Here is a 23751-nt window from a genome sequence, read left to right as displayed (position 1 = left end):
CTTATGTTTAAAGTTGGTGCTTATTAGGAATCGAGGGTTATACGAGGTAGTTTCATCGGAAGTTCACCATCATTTGTTCGCTGAGCCACGAGACCGAAGTTCATTTCTGTTTGACTTAGTCTACCTACATGATCATTAAAATCACCCTCGACTATTATAACATCAGAATGTTTAATTTTCTGGAGGTAGTCAGAATATTTCTATAAAATTAACCTGTGACTCAGTCCAAGCTGCAATCAGTGGGAGCGTCGGAAGTAGGCGTTTGTCCTCAACTTCCCGATTTCTTACTATACTGCTTGGTTGGACAGCCAACGATCTACTGTCTATTGGAATCCGGTCTTATACAGCTTGTTCTGCTTTGTAAGCTTAAAGCTACTTTTAAACAAACGAGTTCAAGGGAAGTACAATTGAATTATTCAGGTACACGAAGTCAGTATCATGACGATTCTTCGTACTGATAGGTCGAGATCAAACAGATGACAGTACTAGGATTCTGTACGCGCGTTTCAGAGACGCGGTATACGTTGATGGCGAGAGATTCTCTTGTCCAAGCCAAAGAAGCCTGTTGTCCTATCTGACACAGAGTTCAATCCCTAAAGGCTGCAATATGTAGTTTAGAGCGTGGAGACCGAGGATAACATTCCGTGAACCCAAATCATTAGCATTGATGATGCGTTGTGATCAAAACACGCAAGAAGGGTTAATCATGAAGATGGAGGAATTATAAAGGTGCATTTGAGGGAATTGATCAGCAACAAGGTGATTTCCGATGTTATCACTAGTATTAGTGTAAATGTCCTATTTGGCTGCCCATATCGTCGAAAAATAATTCTTGACGGATCTGAAGGGAATGCTGGGCTGGTGGTCGTCTTAGTGAACTGGGGTCGTGGACGCAGAGCCAAAAAGATAAATGCTCAAAGGTGGTCAAGTATGGCCTTTTTATGGTAAGTTTCTGATGCTTGAAGCTCTCCAAATAGAAAGGCTTTACCTCCGAAGATGGAAGTCCACGAAGTAAAAGGAGATCAGACACTTTCGACGTTGACCTTTTCTAACATCCACGTTTCTCATTCATCTGTTAGTTCTTTCTTCAACACAGTCTAAAAGCTACTATCTCTGACGAAGTAAAACTGTGACTTGAGCGGTTTATTGAGAATATACTCGTAATAGATAAAAATGAACTAAAGATAGCTTTAAAAAAATTTCGAGCAAAGGAATTTCGTGATTCGTTGAAAGATTGAAAAAACATGACTTTACATAATAGAGATCGTTCAATTTCTTTGAAAGAATAAAACTTTCATTTTACGTTGACCTACACTTGAAGTTACTGACCTTTAAGAAGTGCGTTGTTTGGATTGGCGTTGCGCAAATGAGCTCTGATGAGGATGAATTTTTCGATGCACCTGAGGCTTTAGGATGCGGATGCAACGTTCGGAAGTGGAGTGACAAGTATGTTGCTTCGTCTCTGTCTTATTTGAATAGCGACGACGAGTTGATTCGCACTTACTTTGATTTTGATAGTCAAAATGCTCGTAGACGAAGTCGAGTGGAATCTCTTAAGAAGAATCTTTTGGAAAAATCATATTCTCTCGGACATGCATCTGGAATTAACAGTTTAGAGACTACGGAAGAGGTATATGCAAGACATAATTCTATTTCATAGTTTTTAATTTATTGACGTATGCACTTATTTCACCGTATATAAAAGTTCTCTGCCTAAATACAATAATTAGTAACAATCTTGTACTCATCTAGCCTTCTTTAAATACAACTTTATGCTTGTAAGTAGCCTCATGGTTCAATTTTCTGTTTTACATCAAAGTTGGTGCGTGTTACTTTTGGATAAACCATCTAGATTTAAGACAGAAATCTGGATTTTTGGGTTACACTCATCCGTCTATACAACTGAATAGCATATCCGCTTTATGGCTGGTGGTAGTTCGTATTGAAGACTCTATCCTAATCTTTGACGTCTAACTATAACTTGAGATCTCTGTTCTTCACACTAATTTATAACCCTTTTTTGACACTGAATGATTAACATTTCTAAAAGCCACTTTAATGTCTGTCAGTCGTCGTTCGTGAGTTTTAACTCCTTTATTTTCAAATTATTAGGCCGCTCTATGAATAGATAAAGATTCTGTATATTCACGTGTTTGTCGTAGCGTTTCCGTTCATTTAAATTTGAAGTTTAAGCTGATAAATATGTTTTAATAACTTAATATTAGCTGCCTAATGTGCATCGTTTTACTTAGATGTAGATTACTGAGTCCTAATATCGCAAGAATCGGTAAAATGTTGAGTAAGTATGACTACCTAAACTTTATAGTTATTATATACAAGTTCAGTGATAATTGTCTTTGGTTGTTTGATGTACTGTTTAACCTTATTTTTGTTTTACAAATGAATTATTGATAAATTTTTCCTAATGTATAAACATAGATTCTATCCCGAAATGTTGGCGATCACATCTCTCCGACGGTTGAGACATATCAGTCTGAAATTGGAGTTCTGAATCTTCCAGGCAGTAAAAATGAGTTCACTTCAGATCAGGAGTTATTGCGCAGAATCAAACTGCATCATGAGCCTGCTTTTGGCTTCTTGAACTCTCAACAGGAAAACCCAAGTAAGTAGGTCATTCTCCACTTGTTCGTATCACTCATTGTTAATTTTGAGTGCAGCTATTGGTTGGCATAGAGACCTTTTAGTAATATTATTTTTTCCTTTTCTCATAGAACAGCAAGCAACACCTGTCTGTCTCTTGTATCATCACTGAGACTCCTTTTATAAATAAGTGTTCTCACATGAAATGTTTTGAAAGTATGTATGACCACAAAGTCAGCTTTTGGTTTGTGGAAAGTTTGCCTACTAGTTAAAGCTTTCAACCTTCAAAGACCAGGTTAAATATTTAATTCCCACTCCATCTTTGGCCAAAATACAAGTAAAAAAACCGTAACCAGTTAAACACAAGATCTGTAAAAATGTATATCAACTGTTGTCGACTGTAATGTTAGTCATAATGATGTCAGCTAAATTATTTAGTATTGCTCTCAAAAGTGTAGGGTTATATGAATAAATGATCAGCACCTTAGTGACCTATCTGGTTGTGTTCATAGCCTATCCCTTAAGGTTTATTCTCCTTACTGATCTTTTTTGAGGTTTATCGACATACATTCAAGTTCAAGAACCATCCATAAATAGTCACTTAAACTTACTGGATACTGACAATACTCAAAAGAAGTTATCGAAAACACAGTTTGCACAAACACAGACTATTTTCCGGGACAACGGGTCCTTAAGGTATCCCAATGAATGTGGCTTCAGAACTCCTATGAATGTTAGCATATGTGGTTGTTCAAATGCGGCACCTGGTACTCCAACAGTATATAAATATACACATCCTATTATGAATGAAGTTGCAGACTGTAATTTTGTTGAACGTGCAGACCCTCCAGTCATTCAACTTCTCAGATCACAGGTAGTATCTTCGGCACCTGAGGTATCAAATAGAAATAATGAAGCTAGACATCTCTTGGATTATGTCAAATCTTGGTCTCTGGGTGCGGCTAAACAATATGTAAGTTTCATTTAACTTAGTCTTTGAACATATGATGATAAATACAGATGTGTTTTTGTTTACGATGCTGTTCTCGATCTTATCTTGCTGATGAAATAACAAACAAAATGTATTGTTTAACAACTATAGTATGAAAGAAGCTACTAGTCTGCTGTTGGAACAACACCACTAGTATGTTTATTGACATACTACTTTCCTTCTTATGTATTAATTGTCGGGCGATGAGCACCTAGCTTAGCAACCGGTTTGTGCTTCAGTGTAAAACACAAAAACATGTCAGCTTTTTACATATCATATGATCACTCCCACTATTTTTTTATTGACAGGATCGTTTGGCGAAATAAGTTGAATAAACCATAATCTTTTAGGATATTTTCACCATTTTGTATCGTTCACCCCTGAGAAGTTTACCTCTTAGTTTGTTTGGTACTACGCAATACAGTGGCTTATTGGCCGAATCATTCATCTTTGTATCGTTGAATAGAGCCATATCCCACTTACCCCGGTCTCGATAACCGGTCCGTGTCATTGACCTTCGCACTATTGTTTAGCTTAAAATGAGTGCACAAGTTTGCACTAATTTTTGCTGAGTTACAGCTGACCATGATTAAAATTGTTTGAGAATTGACATGCAGCCTTAGAGTCTAGTTCCAAATTTGTAGGAACGACCGTCCTTGTTTGGACCACTTATGATTAAATAACACTTAATTGCAGTGGGTAGGTATCAAGGACTCATGCTAGTCAATAACATATTTTATGCATAATATATTGCTACTAATTTACTCTTTCCTTATTTCAGAGCGCTGGACCGTTTCCATCCATTAACGGGACTGTTACATTAGATCGTATCAGTGAGTTCATAAATCTATTTCAAGATCTATTTTCGTTTATAAATTTTCTTGGGTCAAACCATACAGTTGGTCATATCATGCTTAATCCTTAAATTTACGTCTGATTTCTTATTCACTATCCAATGTTAAATATCTTCCGAGTTAAACTCAAGCTCGGAACAATTAGTCTGCTCATGTGAGAAACTTGGAGTCGATTTGTCGTTATGGTAGTATTATCAGGACTTATACAGCTGATTTATGGGACAAACGAGAGCAATATGATTCAATTCAAATAAAGCAGCAGTTTATTTATTAGTCCAAAATATCAACCGACAGGCTACTTGAGCGTCGACTAATGATGATTCAAATTGGACTGTGAATTTTCCGTGTTTATATATATTATCAGTTTAAATATGTAGTGAAAAGACCTGTATAATTATTTTAGTGATGCCATAAATGGTCGGTGATGGTCGATTAATACTACATTGCGGTGACTCAATAGCTAAATACTCAGGGCCAAATATTAGATCTCATTGATGAGAAAGATACAAATTTAAAACCACTAAGGAACACGTAGCCAACATAACATCATTACGAATTACATATTCGTTAAAACTTGAGTCAGTCAGTAATGTAGGAACATAGTTCTCATGAAATGTCTGGATTATTATTTTAGTCTTACGAGTGTTATTTACTTGTTTTCTAAAACCCAACCAAGATGGCAAGTTCATATAGAAGCATTCTTATATTAGTCTAAGTATTTACATTATATATGTGATCGTCATCCTTCCGACCTTCATACCGTTATTGAGATTCCCAGCAAGTTCATATTATTCGAAGTTGTCATTTATCGTTCTTGTTCTTGACTAACGTCATTGTAAAATCATACCATAATCCGTACTGCAGAATTCAGACAGTAGAAAATCCTCTTAATTTGTGATCATATAAGTTAACAAGTAATTAATTACATGTGAAGATAACCGTCATCAAACTACCAATAAATATTGGTTTTTAGCCGTCGCTTCAATTGCTTCATCCACATTGTATTATTTGATAACCAGTTAGTCGTTATTGAGTTACCAGCTTTTTTATTGAAATTGGGTTCATCATTTAATTTATATTAGCTTTTAGTCTTTGAAACATTATGACTCAATTATGACCTTTTTAAAATTATTTTTGTTACTGTGTTTTGGCTTATAATTAATTAGCAAATAATAACCTTCCACAACATCAAACAGACGAAATGAGCTCAATCGGATTCGATTCATTGTATACTACAGCATTAGGTCGTACGGGATTCGGATCATTATTTCCACAGTCTGCTACTGCTACTTCTATCATTACTACTGCTGTTGTTGCAATAAATACAACAACCACGGCTTCCTCTGCCCCTCCTTACAATCAAACTTCTGAAATTCAGGATCCTTGCCCTCATCATCGTTCATGTAGGTTAGTTAGTACTATGGTGCAAACGGATTTAAATGTAGATGAAAAGCATAATGATTCAAATGAACAAATATTAAATCGTTTCCATCGTGACACTTTAATGAATAAGTTTCCTACGGATTACAACAACACTATTGGTAGTGATAAAATTGTGAAATCTGCTTCAGCCACATTGAACAATGAATATCAAACTGTAAATCCTATTGAGATACAATTTCGTGATCGAACTAGAAGGCAAGTTAGTTTCATTTTTTCGCTAATTGGAAGTACTGGTATGTTTTCTCGAAGTAGGTAAAAACAGAATCTTACGGCTTGCTGATTATGTGAATTCTCACGACGATTCAATTAAAAACACAGTGAAAAGTGATAGTCAGTGAAGTACTATAGGTATCTAGTTAGAGGTTATTAATGAACGTAAGACGTATAAGTTTGCCACAATCAGATGTGAAAGGTAAACGATTCAGGACTCTCGATTGTTATCTAGGATTCCCCTCAAAATTCATAAATATCATTTTGGTGTTTTATTATTCTTTAAGTATTTTTCAATCCATTGCAAGCAATATTTTCTTCTATATATACATATAGCTGATTAGGGTCTACTTATCTTACTACTTGTAGTGGCTGGCTAATTTAGCCCTCATTATACCAGCCAGACATTTATTTGTCTATCTACTAAAGGTTTAGTTTGATGTACATTCATCCCAGTTACAGAATTTTGAGGTGTAATTGTCAAGATTATTTCATGTTAGAAGTCTTTAATTATACAATCTTTAGTGCCTTCTAAGTATTTCTTACCAAGCAGAAAATTGTTAACGACCTATACTGAGTGTAGTAATAGAGAATTAATTAATTATTTTCTAGTAAAATGATTTATCTCAGCAAAATATTTTGACAATATTACGAGTTTTGTGAATCAACAAAAATTATGACCTATTTGGTCCTCAATAATGCTGACAGTTGGGATCGAAAGTTTTCAGACCTATAGTAATGTGTTATTCACATGTTTTTTTCGAAAAAACTATTTCACTTCTCTCATTGTACCCTGTGGCATCTTCGTCTGGTCTTGCAGGCGTTGGTGTCGCACTAAGCGCTAGAGCTGAGGCAGCACTAGTCGATTGGATCCCCATTAACAGTCGGTTATGTGCTGTTAGATTAGAAAGTTCCATCAAAGTGAGAAGAGATCGGCGTGAGAAACGATGTCTTTTCGTCATCTCCGCCTATGCCCCGACAGATTGCAGCCCGGATGCAATCAAGGATGAATTCTACCACTAGTTAACTGTTCTCCTCCAGAAAGTGCGTTCGACAGATATTGTAGTACTAGCCGGAGACTTGAATGCTCAGATCGGGCGTCTAGGCATAGAAGAGAATCATTTAGGTAGCCGATGGGAACTTGTTGGTCGCATGACAGATAACGGGGACCGTCTACTGCAACTGTGCACAGACCACAACCTGTTTCTGGCTAGCACTAACTTTCGGCACAGTCATCGCCGATGTGCCACCTGACGTCCTCCCTCTGCATCCCAAGCCTGGACTCAGATTGATCACATCGCGATCAGCTACCGCTGGCGTGGTTGTGTAAAAGACTGCCGCTCCTTTTGGAGTACCTATCTGGACTCTGACCATGCCTTGGTCTGCGCCAATCTTGCCTTACTTTTCAGTGGACAACGAAGTGACCGCCAGCAAACGATTGATATTAGCAAGCTGGTTGCAACTTCTGTTGCAAATAAGTATCGAACCGAGCTAGTTTCTAGGCTAGCTACCACTCCACCGAAAAGTATAGATGAGCATTGGCTGCAATTGCATGACGCCATGAAAATGGCGGGAACAGTCAGTTGTGGGTTTGCGAAACGTCCCGCTTTTAAGCACTGGGTTTCTTCTGGTTCCTTACAACTCATTGAAGCCCGTCGGTCTACTCCGGGTGACCGTGAGTTTGACCATAAACGAAGGATGTTACGTAAGGAAATCGGGCAAAGCTTGCGTAAGGACCGAGAAGCCTGGTGGTCGGTGCGTGCTAATGAGCTAGAAGAAGCAGCTGCATCTGGTAATTACCGGAAGCTCTTCCAGCTCATCCGAGCCACTGGCAGCAAGAAGTCTGGTGTGAGTGAAACAATCTGCGAGGATGATGGGATGCCAATCACTAACATCCATCGAAGTCTTGGACGGTGGGCAGAATTTTTCGAAGGGCAGTTCAACTGGCCTGCTGCTCCGGCAACATCCGTCAGACTGTCCTGCCCTCCATGGCCTGTGACGACTGATCCACCAAGTGAGACAGAAGTCCGCAAGGAACTCCAACTCTTGAAGCGCAACAAATTACCTGACCCGAACGACTTACCTCTGGCCCTTTTTAAAGATGGTGGTGACTTTCTGGTTAGGGAACTGACCGCGTTCTTTACAAAGATTAGGGAGTTAAACAGTGTTCCAACATCGTGGAATGAGTCGATAGTTGTCCCTATCTTTAAAAGGGTTCACGTCGTTCCTGCAACAACTATCGGGGGATAAGTCTACTTCTGATTGCGTCCAAGCTATTGGCTTCCATCATACTTCGTAGGTTGTTCAAAACCCGAGAAGGATTGACTCGCGAGAAGCACGCTGGTTTTCGTTCTGGTCGAGGATGTATTGATCATATCTTCACCCTCCATTAAATGTTAGAACCCTATCATACATATCACGAGCTAATGATCGTAGTGTTTCTTGACATCAGGGCTGCCTTCAATTCGTTGGACATGACTGTTCTCTGAGATTGTCTGTTGAAGAAGGGTGTGCCTGAGAAGTTTAACATCTTGGAAGCCCTATATATTAACACTTCAGGCAAAGTGATGGCATACAACCACCTCTCTACATTATTTTATTCAAGCAGTGGGGTTAGGAAGGATTGCCCAATCTCACCATTCCTCTTCAACTTTGCCATCGATGATGTCCTGGAAACAGCCCTGATGGATGTAAGTAATGGTGGTGTGGATCTGTTGCCTGGAGAAAGGCTTCTCGACCTTAAGTATGCGGATGATATTGTCTTACTGTGCGATGATACCTAAGCTATGCAATCCGCACTTAATCAGTTGGTAATCATTGTCCATAGGTATGGTATGTGCTTCGCACCTTCAAAGTGCAAAGTACTTTTACGAGACTGACATAGCCCTGATTCTGCACTCATCCTGGATGGTGAACAGATAGAAGTAGTCGAGAAGTTCGTGTATCTAGGTAGCCGCATAAGTGCTGGTGGTGGCATGAGTGATGAGATCAATGTATGAATAGTGAAAGCCAGAGCGGCTTATGCCAATCTGGGCCATCTTTGGCGCCTTCGTGATGTTAGTCTGGCTGTAAGAGGTCGGATCTACAACGCGTCAGTGAGAGCAGTTTTGCTCTATGCTTGTGAAACATGGCCTCTCCGAGTTGAGGACGTTAGACGACTCTCTGTTTTCGATCATCGTTGTCTCCGAAGGATTGCTGACATCCAGTGACAACACCATGTCAGTAATGCAGAGGTTCGGCATCGTGTGTTCGGGCACAGAGATGATAATACAATTAGTGTCACCATCTTGAAACACCGACTTCAGTGGCTTGGACATGTTCTACGAATGTCGTCTCAGAGCATTCCACGTCGTGCATTATTTGCCGACTCTGGGACTGGTTGGAAAAAGTGGAGAGGTGTTCAGTGTATGACATGGTGTGGTGGTATGAAAGAAATCTGCAAATGACTGGCTTGTGTTGGTCCTTCACGACTCCCTGGTTGGGGTCTGAGAGATGGTGCGACACAGTGGCTAGAGACGTTATCAGATATGGCTCAGAATAGAAACCAGTGGCGATCCTGTTGTAACCTTTTACTTTCTTCATAAAAAGTGGTTCTGTCTCCCTTACCTGAAAGATTTCTTCCGATTGTACCTTTGGGTTCCCTGATTACTAGCACATTACCTTACACCAATCTCTTCGTTATTGTTCTCTCTTTTTTTTGTTGCGCTCCTTAGCTTTTTTTTCTTTGTATTCCTCTCGAATTTTCATTGTTTTGTGTGGCGCATATATATTGGCGCTCTCTTGTACCAATATTCATGTGTCCAAATAAATAAATAAATAATTGTATCAACACTAACAACTAGATAAGACATCGACCGTCATAGTTTCGCTTACGACAATATATGATTCTATTCAGTTGCTCTTCCGTTTACAATACTGTTACTAGTTTGTTGTATTTTTTATTTTATGTCTTGTATTCAGTAATTCAAGTTTACCGTTGACTTCATTGGGTGACAAACAATCCATTGATTTCTCGACGTCATCTCAAGAGAACTCGATTGGAGTAATGAGGTTAGTATGTTCCCTTAATTATTTTGTTTTCAGAAGTCTACATCATTACAAGTAAACAAAAAAAATAAAAATATAGGAAGTCGGTTAGATTCAGCGATGTGGGCTTCTGTACTCTAAGTGTGTGGTTATGAGTTCTATTCTGTGAGAGGGGCGTAAGTAAGTGCAGGTGGGATTCAAAACTAGATTAAAAGTTTTCCAATTTTCTGCATCGTTTTCTTATTTTTCCCCTAATGTCAGATGTTAACACAACTATATTCAATAGGAAATAAATCAATCATAGGTAAATTGAGTAATGACCACAACGGTTTTAAAGATAATTAAAAAATGTTAAGTCATCAGTCATCCAGTAATTGATGTGGTTTTCTAAATATGTAGTTGTTTAAATGTTTTAGTCATGTCACTTAGTATTAAGAAAACAGTAATCGACGTATTTTAACTCCGCAACATTATTTTAAAGTTTATGGAGTGTAAAAGGCATTCGAAAAATATGTGCGCGTTTGCACCTTGGCTATGTACCTTTATTCTATCATTGTGTTTATTCAAACAGAATTGTATACTCAAAATAATTTAAATTCACATCTGACATTTTTAGTTCACCACCGATCATCCATGCAATACATTGTGTAGTTGTGGTGCAAGTGATCTATGCTGATGATATATCCATTATCACTATTCCGAGGTGTTATTATCGTAAATATCGTTTATATAAGCTGAAAAGAGCAAAAAGTTCAAGAAACTACTTTGTATTATCCTACTTTTGACCACGGCAGCATCCGAAAAGGAGTAATTTATTTTGAATATTTGGTGTCGGTAACTAGAAAGAAACCAAGCACACTGAGGCTTTCTGATCCCATAAGGGATGAGTTTTCTTATAAGAAGCTGATGGTTAACTATGTCAAGAGCTTCAGAAATATCAAGGTATAGCTTTAAGGCTAGATAACCAACGGTTACGTCGAGTAGAAACGAAATTAAAGAAGTCACCATGGCAGCTCATACGAGATCGAGTTTTAGGGAAACCATGTTGAGAGTCAGTGATAAGTTTTTTTAGTGAGTAAATAGTTAGAGAGTTCGTCACCAACAATCCTTTCCATTGTCTTGGAGTAATATTTATGCGCCGATTATTGTTCATGTCAGTCTTACCTCCGGATTTGTAACGTTGTGTAACGTGTGCGGTCTTTCAACAGTAACGGTAATTACTTGTTTCCAGAGAGAGAGAGAGAGAGAGAGAGAGAGAGAGAGAGAGAGAGAGAGAGAGAGAGTAAACAGTTTTAGAATAAGTAGTGGAATATATGGTCTACCATATTTGTTGAGAATGGATGAAATCCCATCCACCATATGACAGTTTGAAACCTTAAGGGGGTTTTTTCGCTTTACTAATTTTTAGATAAGTGAAAGAAAGAAATTTTGTGGAGTTACATACATAACTTTTGAACCATCGCCACTTAAGAATTCATTATTCCTCGCAAAAATGTCACTTAAAAGGTTTACGATAGTTTTAGAGTCGTTTGATCACCGCCGAAAATTCCTTCCTGTAGATCAGACAATGTCTGGTGTCTTCTATATAAAAATTCCCAAGTACTTAAAGAATCATATTAAATCAAATCTGTGTAGTCTCAGTGGATAGTTGCTGTATCCTGATATTATGCTTTCATATTCAACACTGATTTTCCGCTAGTTTATGGACTACAGTTCAGTTATTATTTCAGATCAACCTCTCTATTTACCAGATTTAGTCTCGCTTCATTTTGTTTTTGAACTGCGAATTAGTAATGAAGGTTGAGAGCTCTGGAATGATTTGAGTACAATGAAACATGAAACGACGAGTCATCTGTGAAGAGTCTGACATCCATGAACTTATTGAGATATTTTAAGCAATAGAAACAGTTTGAATAAGTACACTGCCACAAATGCACAATATTTTGCAGAGAAATTAGATAGATATAGCGTAAATTTAGGTAAATCAAGTTTTTGGATCTGAGTTCACTTATTATTTTCTTCTTTGAATATACTATTATATAAGTACTCATTATCATTAGTTTTATAATGTATGCAAAATTACATTTTCTAATTTTCTCTTCCTTAAAATGAAGCAAAATGACAAAAATTCATAAATATTTTCGTGGCGCTATGAGTGCAATGAAATCTGCTACAAAAAATAAAAGTTAGTTTGTTTTTGTTTCAATTTTAATCATCATTGTTATGTTTAGTGATGTTTTATCATTGAAACTGATCTAATTTGTAAATAATAAACAATTTAAATTATTTACTATTCGTTTATTAATCGGTGAGACTGTAATTTATGGACGACCTTTGAACGACGCTAAAGTGACCTTGACAGTATCTAGCTACTTACTAGGGCTAAATGAGGGTTATAAAGTAGTTTGAAGAATAAGGATTATGATTTACAGTTGATGGTCAAGTTTAAGAATTAGATTTAAGGTTTTCATCACGAACTGACATCAGCTATAATGTCAAGACTCTATTTGACCAAATGGATGAATGAATTCCGCACCAAAACTCAGGACCTGTTATCCTCAATCTGATTGGTTCATTCATAAATTATAGTCTCGTCAAAATATATTTGTACGAAATTGTTTTTGTTCTAGTTCACTAGTGTCATTTTGATATTAGCAATCAATTCCAAACTCTATTTTCTAATGTTTAAAACGGGAAAATTAGATCAATCATCTTTTTGGTTTAGGTACACTTATTAATAGTACACTACTCTAATTGTATATAACTTCCTCTTGTGCTTAATAATTCATTAACATCATTAAGATTTCACATGTTTTTTTTCTAATCTGTTTAACGAATAAACTCACGTGAATTATGTTTTCATATCTACATACTTCTATTTCCTGCATATCATTATATTCTTAATTTAAATCTTTCAAAGACATTATCGTTCATTATGGGTATGGTTTTCGTGATTGAATCCTAGTCTTCCATCCCCTTGATCGTAATCAATGTACGAATATTGAGGGGATCAAAATTCAGTAATAAATCAAGCTTCGAAATCGATAAAAATGTCTGTCGCTAACAAAGTCTTATGAACAATTATATGTATCTATTTGTCAGTCAGTTAGTCGGTTGTAATCAAGATAGAGCGTGACACAAATATGCATCATCCCAAGTAATCATATCATGTCAACACATCGAGACCATGTTTTTTGATTATCTTTTAGTTTCATAGCTATCACTATCTATTCCACCGTCTTTATGAAACTTTTACACTAAACTATCGAGTAGTAATCTGTGTTATGTTTTTTAGTCATGAATGCTGGTTGAATTCCATACATCAAGTTGTAATATGGCCATAAGCTCAAGTGATTTGACATCCTGTGTGAATTATCTTTTGATGTTTGGTGGTTGCCAGCGGTCGAAATGATGCCTTAAACCTAGATTTTGTATCATTTCTCACTTTTCAAAGAGATGTATTTGCAATCCTGAGCGAATCGATGCTCCCTGTTGAATTAGAATCCTTATCACTGAGTTTCACAGCCAAAGACGTTACCACTGAGCTGTTCAGGCCTCAACTAGCTTCCTTTGGGACTGAGACTTTTACATTAATTACGCCTCAAACTGTGTAACACAGGAGAATTAGTGCTTTCAAGACTGCTGGTAACCGTTGCTAACGCGTAACAGCTTTCTGTTAATTATATCCAGTTTATCTAATATCATTAAACTTTTATCGACTGGTCTTTAAGTGCAAATTAACTTTTAGTCTTATTAATGTTATTTAACATTGCTTTTTTAAAAGTTTTCAATCCCGATGAAGAGTCATCTGATGAAGATGAAGAAATTATCGGAAATCAAGGCATTCGTGTAGGTTATATTTTTATTTGTATTATTGCCAATAACTTAATGATTTAAGCATCCGATTTTCAATAATCAATAAGGTTATGATAACCCTACTTAACCTACTTCAGTTTAACTATTGCATAAAAAAACTGGCTGAACTATGTGTACGCAGAATTGTACTTAATTATTAAGTTACATTAACTAAAAAAGTATTTTCTACTGCCTCTTGTAAAATTCTTCCACATTGTAACCAAGTTTGATGGACCTTTAGTGCCTATTATCTGACTCGATTCCATTATGATCGCATGATGATGATGGTGTTAGTAAATTTTATATCCCCCTTGACTCCGTATGTTTTTTATTGACTTAGTTTGCGTTAGCGAATGACAGAATAAAACAAATCAAAGATAATTTTGGATACATATATTTCACTCATCCTTTGGTGTAGACAGATAATCCAAAAAGGAGCAGATAAGGCAAACCTAATTAAAACATTATGCATCAGAAATGCAAGTATATCGATACCTATATACTACCATATACTCGTGCTCAAGGTCACATATTAATGATTGATGATTGGAAAGGTTAGAATAATTAATATATGCCAAACTTAGAACAAACCGCATAGTTGTTCAATACAGTAAAAGCTGTTACAGGGTCGATTTGCTATAATGCTAATATTCAAAGATGTACCTACAAGACGATGACCCTTGAAGTTGGAGCAATCCTAAGCGTATTCTAAACATAGATTTCTTCATTATCTATTTAGCTGTTGTGTAAAGTAACAAATATGATAATTTTTATCATAGCAGTTCATGGTGAGCTATGGAGTGGCTCAATGGTTGAGGGCTTCGACTTTCGACCGCTAATTCAAGTGTTCAAACTCCACTTCATCCACTCTGATATGGCCAATGAGGTAGCTTCGCTAACCGTTATGTTTATAGTTAGTCTCGAAATCAGTTGCAAGAATCTTTACCTGGTTTAGCCACCTATAGTTTTCCAACCTATTTGTCACTCCAGGTTAATGTTGGGGATGGATGAAATAAATTATATATTTTCCGACGGCCGAGATTTATAAAGATCTATAATCAAATTAACTGATATGTTATTTTCGCCTAGCATCACATACCGTACCTCATTATCACTTATTCGGTTATTTCTTCACACATGATCAAGGTTTCGAAGATACTTATGATCAAGTACTGATATTTTACCCATTTCTTGTTCCATATACTGTTTCATAGCTTTGGACTTGTGCTGAACAAATTGCGGAACAGTGTAATTCTCCCCTTTTGTTGGTAGACGACTAGCCCTTTCATGACACAAGTGACATAGTGAATAAAATAAATCTATATTTTTGAATCTCAAAAATGTTTGCATTGCCGTTCAAGCGGCTCAAAAGACTTCATCTTTTTATTGTCTTCATCAAACAAAACTGTGTCATCTACGCATTCTAAGTCAATAATGTAACCTCCTGGTAGGAAATTAATCCCTGAAAGATTAGATGAAGATGTTATCTCTAAACGTTCGTCCAAGATTAAAGCCACCAACCCTGAGGAATATAATGTTCACGTTGTTTTTTTTGTACTTCACATCTGCAGCTAAGATCATCTAGACAAGCAAGAGGAAGACGAGAATTTCTACAGATCAAATTGGTTCAGGAAATGAAAAATGAGCACACGGTTAGTCTATTTGTTTTCGCTTAGTTTCTTGGTGATAATAATAGTATCGAGTTAAAATCCTAATTTGTTTATGAATACAGTGATGTTGAGTGCTGTTAGAGGTATAAGGGTGGTTATCACTTCCCGGCTGCCCACACTGTGGAAGGGTTCTTCTGGAGGCACCTGAAAAGGAAATTGGATTAGAGGTGGTCTTAGTGACCTGGGAGCGTGACCGCAGTGCCCAAGGAACAACTGCTTGAGATCGGTCACACACGACCTTTTTGTGAGTAATTTTTGTGTTAGCCCCGTACTTGTTGAGACCTTACCGCCGTAGACGGATACCCATGGGATAAGGCGAGGTGTGCATTTTTCGGGTCGACCTTTTCTAACCCCACCTTTCCTTGTGGGAAGGCAGCATCGTTGTCATGCTGGTTGTCTGAAGGAAACACCTTACTGCTGTCACACCTCTGTATAGTCAAAAGTGCGACTTCGCCCTCAGAACTTGGGTTTGCTGCTTTTAGTCTTACCGCTCTTCAGCCGACTTGTACGGCATGGTAGGACCTTGAGGAACAGTTGTTCCAGCCAGTATAGCTCGATTGGTTCATTTCGATAGGCAAGCCCGACCATCACGTCAAGGTAGCAGCAATGGTCGGGAAACAATGGGCGGAACATTTTAAGGAGCAGTTCAGCTGGTCTTCAGTTACTCTACTACCCACCATTCTCAAACAGCCTGAATGGAACATTGGAGTAGGTCCCTCGACTCTAGCTGAAGTTCAAAAGGCTGTAGCTAATCTGAAACGAGGAAGAGCAGCTGGTCCAGATGGATTAGCTCCAGATGTCTTTAAGTATGGTGGTCTAGTTTTAGCGATTGGGTTGACTAATATTTTAGCTAAAATCTTTCTTTTATATATTACTACAATTGAAGTAACTACTATGAATTCGGTGTTGATCTTGTTGTGCTAATGAGGTGTGGCAACTTGGACCAATGCATATATATGCCTGGTCCTACGTTGTAGCTGACCGATTGACGGATATTAGTAGCACACACCACAATACTATCATCTGTTAGGTTCTTTTAGGCCAGTGGAAGGATGAATATTTTATAAACCTTTCATGAACATAAAGACTGGATTTTTTAGCTATAATTTATGTAGTTTCATTTACATGTACGAGACGAGTACAAGCCCTGTTCAGTAAATTTGGACGTATTTGTCATTGTGTTTGAAACTATATGATCAGAATAACAAAAGGAGGTTACTGGTCATTAATAGTAGGATTGTTTATCTAGTATTTTTCAGCCTGGTAACAAACGATGGAATTAAAAACTCTTCAATACAAATATAGCATGTTGACGTCAGGGTTGGCAACGTGTACTTTTAACCTTCATTATAGGTAAAATGTAGGTTCAAGTCATTTTGAAAAGATATGGTACATACCGAAAGTGTTCTTAAATGCTTTGGCCATTAAATCACGTGATAATTGTGATAAATTATACGTAGGGCCCAAATTTATTTAACCCCTTCTGAACTAGCAAAGACGTTAGCTACCAAAACAATTCTATTGCTGATTTTCAAGCTCGACATGATTATATGTGTAGTGAAAGAAATGCCAGATGGGGAAAACCAAATTATACACATTTAACGCAAAATTACAGAGTTCTTTCCTAAACTGTGAAAACCATGCATTAAATACTTCATTGGCAAATCTTCCATTAATTGTCCTTTACATATCTGTCAATATAAGTAGCATGCACCACATGTGCACTCCAGTAACCGGGTTGTGTCACTCCCTGGCTGGCGTTCTTAGGATTTTCCAATGCAGTTGCTTGAGACGTTTTCGGACATGGCTCAAAATAGAAGCCCGTGACGGTCCTACTGTACTATTCTTTTAATTCATATAGGTGAGAGGATCTTCTTTAACTCAAAGAATCCATTCTGGTTGTATTTTTATTAACTGAACTGATTCTCCCATTATTATTATTATTATTATTATTATTATTATTATTGTTATTATTATTATTATTATTCACTCTCATACACTAATTCATTTTGTTCTTTTTTATTCTTATGCTCGCTATCGTTTCTTTATTTTGTGGCACATATATATTTCTGTGTCCTTTTATACCAATATTTGTGTTTAAATAAATAAATGTGAATTGGACAAAATAGTGCTAAAACTAGGTAACCTGTTTACTGTCTTATTAACCGCGATTTGTAGACTATAAAAGTTATCTCACTCCCATTAAATCTTCTTACCACTACTATGATTTTATGTTGGACGTCACTAGGCATACTTTTGTTACTTTCTACGAGCCCCCATAATCTCTAGTTTCATAGTCCATATCCATTTATGCATTTTTATGAAGCTCTAACATTAGTATGTTCTAATTAATTAATTTTAATTCATTCTCCTTTTTGGTCGTAAGTTAACTTACTGAGTTTATTTTGCATCAAATAATCACGAACGTAGAAGAAATGTGCTTTATTTTTGATATACTGATACGTATTTTGATTGTCTTTTCTTATTGTCTATTTCTTAATCACTGTACGTCTGATTAGTTTTAGGAATTAAATTATTTACTATATATATATATATATATATATATATATATATATATATATATATATATATATATATATATATATATATGACCTGTCATGTAAACGGCTTGGCTTTGATTCTCAAGTTGAAAGTAAATCCATAAGCTCTTATTCTTGGTTGTGAAGTTGGATGAACTATCTGATTTAATCACTTTTCACAATCGTAAAAAACTATATAATTATGCGTTGTATTATATACATAAAAGTAATCTTGGTGTGATACTTCAATATTCTCTTCACTTATGTACCTATTTAAAGTTAAAATACTTTTAATGTGTTATATAGTGTAGAGTTTCCTTTCAATATCAGTATCATCTTTAAATTCTATAATTTATTGTTACTAATATTTCTTTCACTTTAGGGTGCGATATGGGCTATGCGTTTTTCACCATGTGGTCGATTATTGGTAAGTTATAATTTTGTTCACAAAAAAATATAGTAATAATCATTTATGACACTTTTCATATGCTCCAGTCGATTAATTCTCAATAACACCCACTTTGCTTTTTTCCCATACATTACGAAGATATTTTGTATTCACTGTATCAATAAAAGAATTATTATTATTTATTTTGCATGATATCAACAATAAAGTCATTTATCGATCTGACTTATTCCCATTTTTCTTCTATCTTTTCTTCCTATATCCTTTCTTATTCACTAGTAATCATTTTTACAAATTACTTATTATCTTCAATATATTTCGATTATGTTTAGCAGGAAAATGTAGCGTTAAATTCTTGAATTATTATTAGCATTATTGAATACATCTTAACTGCTCACCCTTATAACTTACCTAGAGATTAATCACTTATTTTCTGAAAATTACCCTATGGACATAATGTTGTTAAAATACTTTTCGAATCTGAACTATATGTTTGTACTTCTGTATCTAAATTGATGTGACATCATGAAATAGTATTGCTTAATCAAATAACAGTACCTGTTTTTGTCTCGATATCTTAGTGAAACAATTATAGACGAAGACCTTACGTTTGATAATTAATTATTCAAGTATACCTAGTCGACATTCTCTGTTCATCCTTTTGGCATTTCCCAATGGGACAATTTAATAATTGGATACTGTTTCTTAATATTTTTCTAATCGTATAAACTACAATGTCAAACGTTTTCGGGAAATATGTTGATGGGATTATTTATTGAGGCAAAATGGTAAGTAGTGAGGATAAATAGAATTCCGATGCAATTGGAACAAAAATTATAGTTCTGTAAATTTTCTAAAAGCATAAGTTTATAACATGATCCACAAGATAAATTGTGCAGCTCAAAGCTGTACACAACATGAACATGTTCACTTAGTAAATAGTCTGCATGATTTTAATCGAAAACAACTGAACAAATAAGCAGTGTTGTTACTGATCCAGTTAGGTAAAAGTAAATCTCCCTTCATCACTACCATCACTATCACACCTTCAGTCATATTAATTCAAGAAATTCATTTATGTGTAAATTTTAACAGACTTTTTTAAGCTATGTTAATACTTCATCAGTAAGCAAATTCATTATATCTTTACGTACAATTATATGTCCTATTGGTAAAGAAAATTCATCATAGACATGTCATTTTTCATTCTTTTCATTTGTTACTATTGATTTTTATTTTACTTAAGGCTACTGCTGGATATGATCGAAATATTCGAATATGGGTCCTACGACAATGTTATCGATATTTCAAAGAAATGCAACGAAGTTCTAGTAAGCCATATTGTTGCTCATTCTTTCGTCTACTAATTTTATCGTCTAGACTTATTATTAGAATTTCCGGAGGTCTTTTAAATTAAATTGATTATAGATGTTACTATACTTAATTCATTTGGCTCTCATAACTAGCGTCATTAGTAAGTATTTTACTCTTCCTTTAAAAATAAATTGACTCTATCAGTTTATCAGTGGAAGTTGTCAAAACAATAGGTTAATTTTAGCAAGTGATAACAGCGATTCAAATGATAGTGAACATAGCAAGCGTAAAGTTTGTTTATCCAAAATTTCTGATAAAATTACAGATCTAAAAGTGAGTATTATCATGTTTACTTCAAGTGGTTATAATGATCTTAAAGACTTCGGGTGAAATATTGATTATATGATGGATTACCTGAACACTGTGGCTGATAGTAAATAATTTTATACCATACATTCATGACTTGAATGTATATAAGCCTACAGATTTCTCGAAAGCTGATCTAGATCGTGGATATTATCATATTCTAGTTGGGCCGAAAGATGTTCTTAAAATGAAAATCACAATTGGGTTTTGTGTTTCTTCGATTTGGACTCGAGCTCATTAATGCCTCACGCTAACATTCCAAAGACTGTGTGGCCAAGTAATACTTGGATTAACATTCTGATATCCTTATGTTAATGATATATTAGTCATGAGAACTTCAGGAACAGAACAGCTTGAACATCTCTAAACTCTTCCTTTATTCAACAATCTATAATCGACTAACCGGTCATGTAATAAATAGCCAGGAAGTAAAATCTCTTACCATATTTTATTTATTTATTTGAACACATAAATTTTGGTGCAAAGAAGCACCAAATACATATGCACCACACAATAACAATGAGAGTAGGAAGAGATAAAGAATGTAAGGTGCGTGTAATAAGAAAAGAAGAACAATAACGACCACGAATTAGTGTATGGTAGTGAAATAATAATAATAATAATAATAATAATAATAATAATAATAATAATAATAATAATAATGGTAATAATAATAGTAATAATAATGGGGGAAGCAGAAAGGTAAACTGTTATGACTTTAAACTTGGATCGCTTTTTACCCCGTCCCAATTGTTGTGTCCTTGACTGCAGATTAGAGTGAAGTGCTTTACCGATCGATTCAGTGACACGTAAACCACGTACGGACGGCCTAGAGTCTCGATTGGTCCCGCTTCCCTGTCTAGCCCAGCCAGTTGAGTCCAGAACGCAAGTCTTAGCCTCTGAGATATGAATCGTTATATTTCAAACACACTCTGCTTATATACCAATCAAGCATATCACGTCGTACCATAAAATAGAAACACAACATTTTGTACAATATTTAACAAGTGAACAAATATCGACCAATAGGAAATGTCCATTTAAAGTCCAAGGACACCATTGGACTTAACATGATAATTATTGGTATATTCCTCTGCATCCCTAACATACACCCAGAAAGAATTCTTTCAGTTAAAGAAGTTACGGCCACTTTTTATGAAGAAAGTAAAAGAAGGTTACAACAGGATCGCCACTGGTTTCTATTCTGAGCCATATCTGATAACGTCTCTAGCCACTGTGTTGCACCATCTCTCAGACCCCAACCAGGGAGTCGTGAAGGACCAACACAAGCCAGTCATTTGCAGATTTCTTTCATACCACCACACCATGTCATACACTGAACACCTCTCCACTTTTTCCAACCAGTCCCAGAGTCGGCAAATAATGCACGACGTGGAATGCTCTGAGACGACATTCGTAGAACATGTCCAAGCCACTGAAGTCGGTGTTTCAAGATGGTGACACTAATTGCATTATCATCTCTGTGCCCGAACACACGATGCCGAACCTCTGCATTACTGACATGGTGTTGTCACTGGATGTCAGCAATCCTTCGGAGACAACGATGATCGAAAACAGAGAGTCGTCTAACGTCCTCAACTCGGAGAGGCCATGTTTCACAAGCATAGAGCAAAACTGCTCTCACTGACGCGTTGTAGATCCGACCTCTTACAGCCAGACTAACATCACGAAGGCGCCAAAGATGGCCCAGATTGGCATAAGCCGCTCTGGCTTTCACTATTCATACATTGATCTCATCACTCATGCCACCACCAGCACTTATGCGGCTACCTAGATACACGAACTTCTCGACTACTTCTATCTGTTCACCATCCAGGATGAGTGCAGAATCAGGGCTATGTCAGTCTCGTAAAAGTACTTTGCACTTTGAAGGTGCGAAGCACATACCATACCTATGGACAATGATTACCAACTGATTAAGTGCGGATTGCATAGCTTAGGTATCATCGCACAGTAAGACAATATCATCCGCATACTTAAGGTCGAGAAGCCTTTCTCCAGGCAACAGATCCACACCACCATTACTTACATCCATCAGGGCTGTTTCCAGGACATCATCGATGGCAAAGTTGAAGAGGAATGGTGAGATTGGGCAATCCTTCCTAACCCCACTGCTTGAATAAAATAATGTAGAGAGGTGGTTGTATGCCATCACTTTGCCTGAAGTGTTAATATATAGGGCTTCCAAGATGTTAAACTTCTCAGGCACACCCTTCTTCAACAGACAATCTCAGAGAACAGTCATGTCCAACGAATTGAAGGCAGCCCTGATGTCAAGAAACACTACGATCATTAGCTCGTGATATGTATGATAGGGTTCTAACATTTAATGGAGGGTGAAGATATGATCAATACATCCTCGACCAGAACGAAAACCAGCGTGCTTCTCGCGAGTCAATCCTTCTCGGGTTTTGAACAACCTACGAAGTATGATGGAAGCCAATAGCTTGGACGCAATCAGAAGTAGACTTATCCCCCGATAGTTGTTGCAGGAACGACGTGAACCCTTTTTAAAGATAGGGACAACTATCGACTCATTCCACGATGTTGGAACACTGTTTAACTCCCTAATCTTTGTAAAGAACGCGGTCAGTTCCCTAACCAGAAAGTCACCACCATCTTTAAAAAGGGCCAGAGGTAAGTCGTTCGGGTCAGGTAATTTGTTGCGCTTCAAGAGTTGGAGTTCCTTGCGGACTTCTGTCTCACTTGGTGGATCAGTCGTCACAGGCCATGGAGGGCAGTACAGTTTGATCGATGTTGCCGAGACAGCAGACCAGTTGCGCTGCCCCTCGAAAAACTCTGCTCATCGTCCAAGATGTCAGTAGATTTTATTGATTGGCTTCCCATCCTCTTCACAGATTGATTCACTCACACCAAACTTCTTGCTGCCAGTGGCTCGGATGAGTTGGAAGAGCTTCCGGCAGTTACCAGATGCAGCTGCTACTTCCAACTCGTCAGCACGCTCCGACCACCAGGCTTCTCAGTCCTCACGCAAGCTTTGCCCGATTTCATTACGTAACAGCCTTCCTTTGTGGTCGAACTGATGGTCACCCAGAGTAGACCGACGGGCTTCGATGAGTTGTAAGGAACCAGAAGAAACCCAGTGATTAGAAGCGGGACGTTTCGCGAAGCCACAAGCGACTTTACTCGCCATTTCGATGGCGTCATGCAGTTGCAACCAATGCTCATCTATACTTTTCGGTGGGATGTTAGCTAGCCTTGAACCTAGCTGGGTTTGATATTTAGTTGCAACAGTAGCTGCACCGAATATACTGACATCGATCTGTTTAGGACGATGAATTTGTTGTCCACTGAAAAGTAAGGTAAGATTGGCGCAGACCAGGTCATGATCAGAGTCCAGATAGGTACTCCAAAAGGAGCGGCAGTCTTTTACACAACCACGCCAGCGGTAGCTGATCGCGATGTGATCAATCTGAGTCCAGGCTTGGGATGC

At 37.0% G+C, this 23751-nt stretch overlaps 1 protein-coding gene across 1 annotated transcript in view; it reads left to right on the top strand.

The window, feature by feature from the left end:
- The first annotated feature begins 1313 nt into the window (after positions 1-1313).
- WDR44 (WD repeat-containing protein 44) overlaps positions 1314-23751 on the top strand; it is a 47556-nt gene continuing 25118 nt past the window's right edge. The window contains exons 1-12 of the mRNA XM_051219160.1: positions 1314-1446; positions 1480-1630; positions 2440-2623; positions 3156-3574; positions 4374-4425; positions 5613-6084; positions 10060-10149; positions 12240-12310; positions 13910-13974; positions 15552-15632; positions 18573-18617; positions 19843-19927. Of these exons, the coding sequence (XP_051067580.1) occupies positions 1367-1446; positions 1480-1630; positions 2440-2623; positions 3156-3574; positions 4374-4425; positions 5613-6084; positions 10060-10149; positions 12240-12310; positions 13910-13974; positions 15552-15632; positions 18573-18617; positions 19843-19927 (1795 nt within the window). The 5' untranslated portion in view covers positions 1314-1366. The remainder of the gene's footprint in view (positions 1447-1479; positions 1631-2439; positions 2624-3155; positions 3575-4373; positions 4426-5612; positions 6085-10059; positions 10150-12239; positions 12311-13909; positions 13975-15551; positions 15633-18572; positions 18618-19842; positions 19928-23751) is intronic.

Source organism: Schistosoma haematobium, chromosome 2 (genome assembly GCF_000699445.3).
Source record: "Schistosoma haematobium chromosome 2, whole genome shotgun sequence".
Taxonomy (NCBI): domain Eukaryota; kingdom Metazoa; phylum Platyhelminthes; class Trematoda; order Strigeidida; family Schistosomatidae; genus Schistosoma; species Schistosoma haematobium.
This window is presented reverse-complemented; position numbering and strand designations above follow the sequence as displayed.